This window comes from Egretta garzetta, unplaced genomic scaffold, assembly GCF_000687185.1.
Source record: "Egretta garzetta isolate BGI_Z169 unplaced genomic scaffold, ASM68718v1 scaffold158, whole genome shotgun sequence".
In the NCBI taxonomy this organism is placed as follows: Eukaryota; Metazoa; Chordata; class Aves; order Pelecaniformes; family Ardeidae; genus Egretta; species Egretta garzetta.
In genome coordinates this window covers 3,329,107-3,331,852 of record NW_009260430.1, presented here as the reverse complement: position 1 = coordinate 3,331,852, position 2,746 = coordinate 3,329,107, and the positions used below count along the sequence as shown (strand labels likewise).

General features: G+C 49.4%; 1 protein-coding gene across 1 annotated transcript in view; it reads left to right on the top strand.

The window, feature by feature from the left end:
* Positions 1-848: 848 nt before the first annotated feature.
* NPEPL1 (aminopeptidase like 1) overlaps positions 849-2,746 on the top strand; it is a 17,519-nt gene continuing 15,621 nt past the window's right edge. Inside the window, exon 1 of the mRNA XM_035899281.1 lies at positions 849-860. Coding sequence (XP_035755174.1) covers positions 849-860 — 12 coding nt within the window. The remainder of the gene's footprint in view (positions 861-2,746) is intronic.

Here is a 2,746-nt window from a genome sequence, read left to right as displayed (position 1 = left end):
TTGCATGCTGTAAACTTAAGGCTGATAAGAAAACTCCTGCCACTCCTCTGGCCCTTTGCCGAGCCTTCGTGAGACATCCCCTGTGCCCCAGAGCCCTGTTCTAGCTTGGGAGGACACTTTGCACCCCTCCTTCTCCCTCTAAATCCTTCCCGCGTCCACATCTGTTCCCCTGGTCGGTCGGTCTCTCCTCTCGCCCATTCTGCATGCCTCCTTCCAGTCCCCTGAGGACGTCTGTACTTTATTCCATTCCCTTCTGAGCTCATTGCATCCCTGAGACTTCTTTAATCCATCCATACCCTTTGGGACCTCTCTTATCCCTGTGACGATGCCTCTTGTCCTCTCAGAACCGTTGCCAAAGCCCGCTTTGTGCTCCACAGCAGCCTGCTTGTTTTCTGTCTTATGTTTCTGTTTGGTTGGTGGAACCTTGGGGTTTTTCACCAGTTCTGCTGCATACTGTGCAAGTTGCTGATACCATGTCTTCCTAGGACTGATGGTGGGATCATCTAGCAGGAGTGAGGGAGAGCATCTTGTATGCATCTGTATGTGGAGTTTTAGCATTTCTCAAAAAAGCGGCAGGGACGTAAGGCATAGGCATTTCAGGGCATGGGACAGTTCAGGAGAAGAGAAGGGGTTTCTAAAGTTTGGAGTCCAAGGGATGGTTGGGCAAGGGAGGTGGGTCCATCGGGTCCATCAGCCTTTCTCAGACTGGCTTGGCAGTTGGATGTGGTCATCCCCACACATGTTCCCTCATGGACCTTTCTGCCCATACATATCCCCTGCCCTTCCGTGTCAGTCTCCTCCCCATCACCCTCTGTGTCTCCCCGCCCTCCCAAATGCTTTTCACCGAAATGTCGCTTTGTGTGAGTTTTTCCCCCAAGTGATTTTTTTTTCCCCCATTACATGCCCCCCACATCCCCTGCCCTCCTATCTCATACCCCCTCTCCCTTCTCTCCCCCTCCACCCCTCCTCTACCCCTTCCATATTCAGCACCGCCCCCATAACCCCTGAGCTTCTGGACCCCTGGGACACTGCCTGTACCCCTTACCTGCCCATTGTCCCCCCCTTCCCTGCACCCCACTCTCTCACCCCTTTATCTGGTATTTGGGTTTCATACTGAAGCCATTACTGTACTTTGGGTTCCACCCTGCGGACACAATTAGCAATTAATACATCTTCTGAGAGGCTTTTTGTGGAGGACTTTCCAGCTTCCCCTGCTCTGCCAGGGGCACAAGGAGCTGGGAGGGGCACAGCCAGGACAGCTGACCCCAACTGGCCCCAGGGCTATTCCATACCATATCATGTCATGCTCAGTGTATGAACTGGGGGGAATTGGCCGGTGGGCAGCGATTTCTGCTCAGGGACTGGTGGGGCATTGGTTGGCGGGTGGTGAGCGGTTGCATCACTTCCTCCCCCCCGGGGTTTCTTTCTTGTTGTTTTCCTTTTCATTACAATTTATTATTATTTTATTCCAGTTATCAAATTGTTCTTAACTCACAAGTTTTCTTACTTCCGATTCTCTCCCCCATCCTGCTGCGGGGAGGAGGCTGAGTGAGCGGCTGGGTGGTGCTTGGTTGCCGGCTGCGGCTAAACCACACCACGGGAATGGCAGGATCTGTACTCGATGACTAGGAGCTTGCTGCCTGCTTCAATCTTTCGAACGTCTCAACCCTGAAATAATTTCTGTGTGTTACCGGCTTTCATGTCTCCCATGCTGACTATATCTGTTGGAATAATAGTGAGCCCCTAAACAATTTATGTTCTGTGGCTCAGTAAAGAGACTCATAAAAGCTGGAGTTGGAGCTCGTTTATCGAGTTATCCTGTCCAGTCTGGGAGGACGCATGACTGACCTCTGCAGCAGATTTTGCTAGATCTTTTATTCAGGCTAATTTTAAATGTATCAGGCAATAAAGTTTCCATAATGTCCCTTCAGAGACCAACTAAGACCTTACTGTATGGAAGCTTTTCCTGCAATTCAACCTAATATTATTTCTTTTTAGATGTATTTCCATTATATGCATTAGCATTCACGTTTCCAGAAGTGCAGTCCCTTTCTGATGTTTAGATTTTCCTAGCTTTCATAGCTGCAGATTAATGAGCATTAATTCCCAAGTGACCTGGCATTAATAGGAGGTGATTGGCAAATACAAAAAGATGAGGATACCCTATTATATTTAAAGCAAACATCTAAATTTACTATTAAAGATAGTGTTTGGAAAACATCGTTTCCTTTTCGTGAGTCCCCACGCTGTACCTTGGACCATATTTTGGCTTTCTCCTCTGTTTCTGGAATGGTTTTTTAGCAGCACCTTTCATCCAGTATTTAACTTTACAAGGAAAAGAGGAATTTGGCTTTTCCCATTTTTATCCCTAGGTAGCTTCACGCTTTCAAAATGAAGCGTTTCCCTCCTACAAGGGTGTTACGAAGGGGAAAGACAGACTTTCAGCTGGACACGATTGTGCTTCAGTTAGCACCCACACCTCTCCCTCTCCGAAAGCACGCTGCACCGCTCGACGCGTGCAGGAGGACGCAGGGGATCTCGCACTTTGTGGCTTCGCACAGCAGAGTGGCCGCGTGGGTTTGGTTGGTTGTTTTTTTTTTTTTTCCCGTTTTTCTTTATAACCTGTGAAATTGTAAAACCCCTGACCTGCACCTGCGCTTTCCGAAACCCGGCTCAAACACAAAGGCCTGGCACAAGGCCGCTTCCCAGCCCAGCGCCCCCAGCAAGGACGCCGCCGTCGCGCACG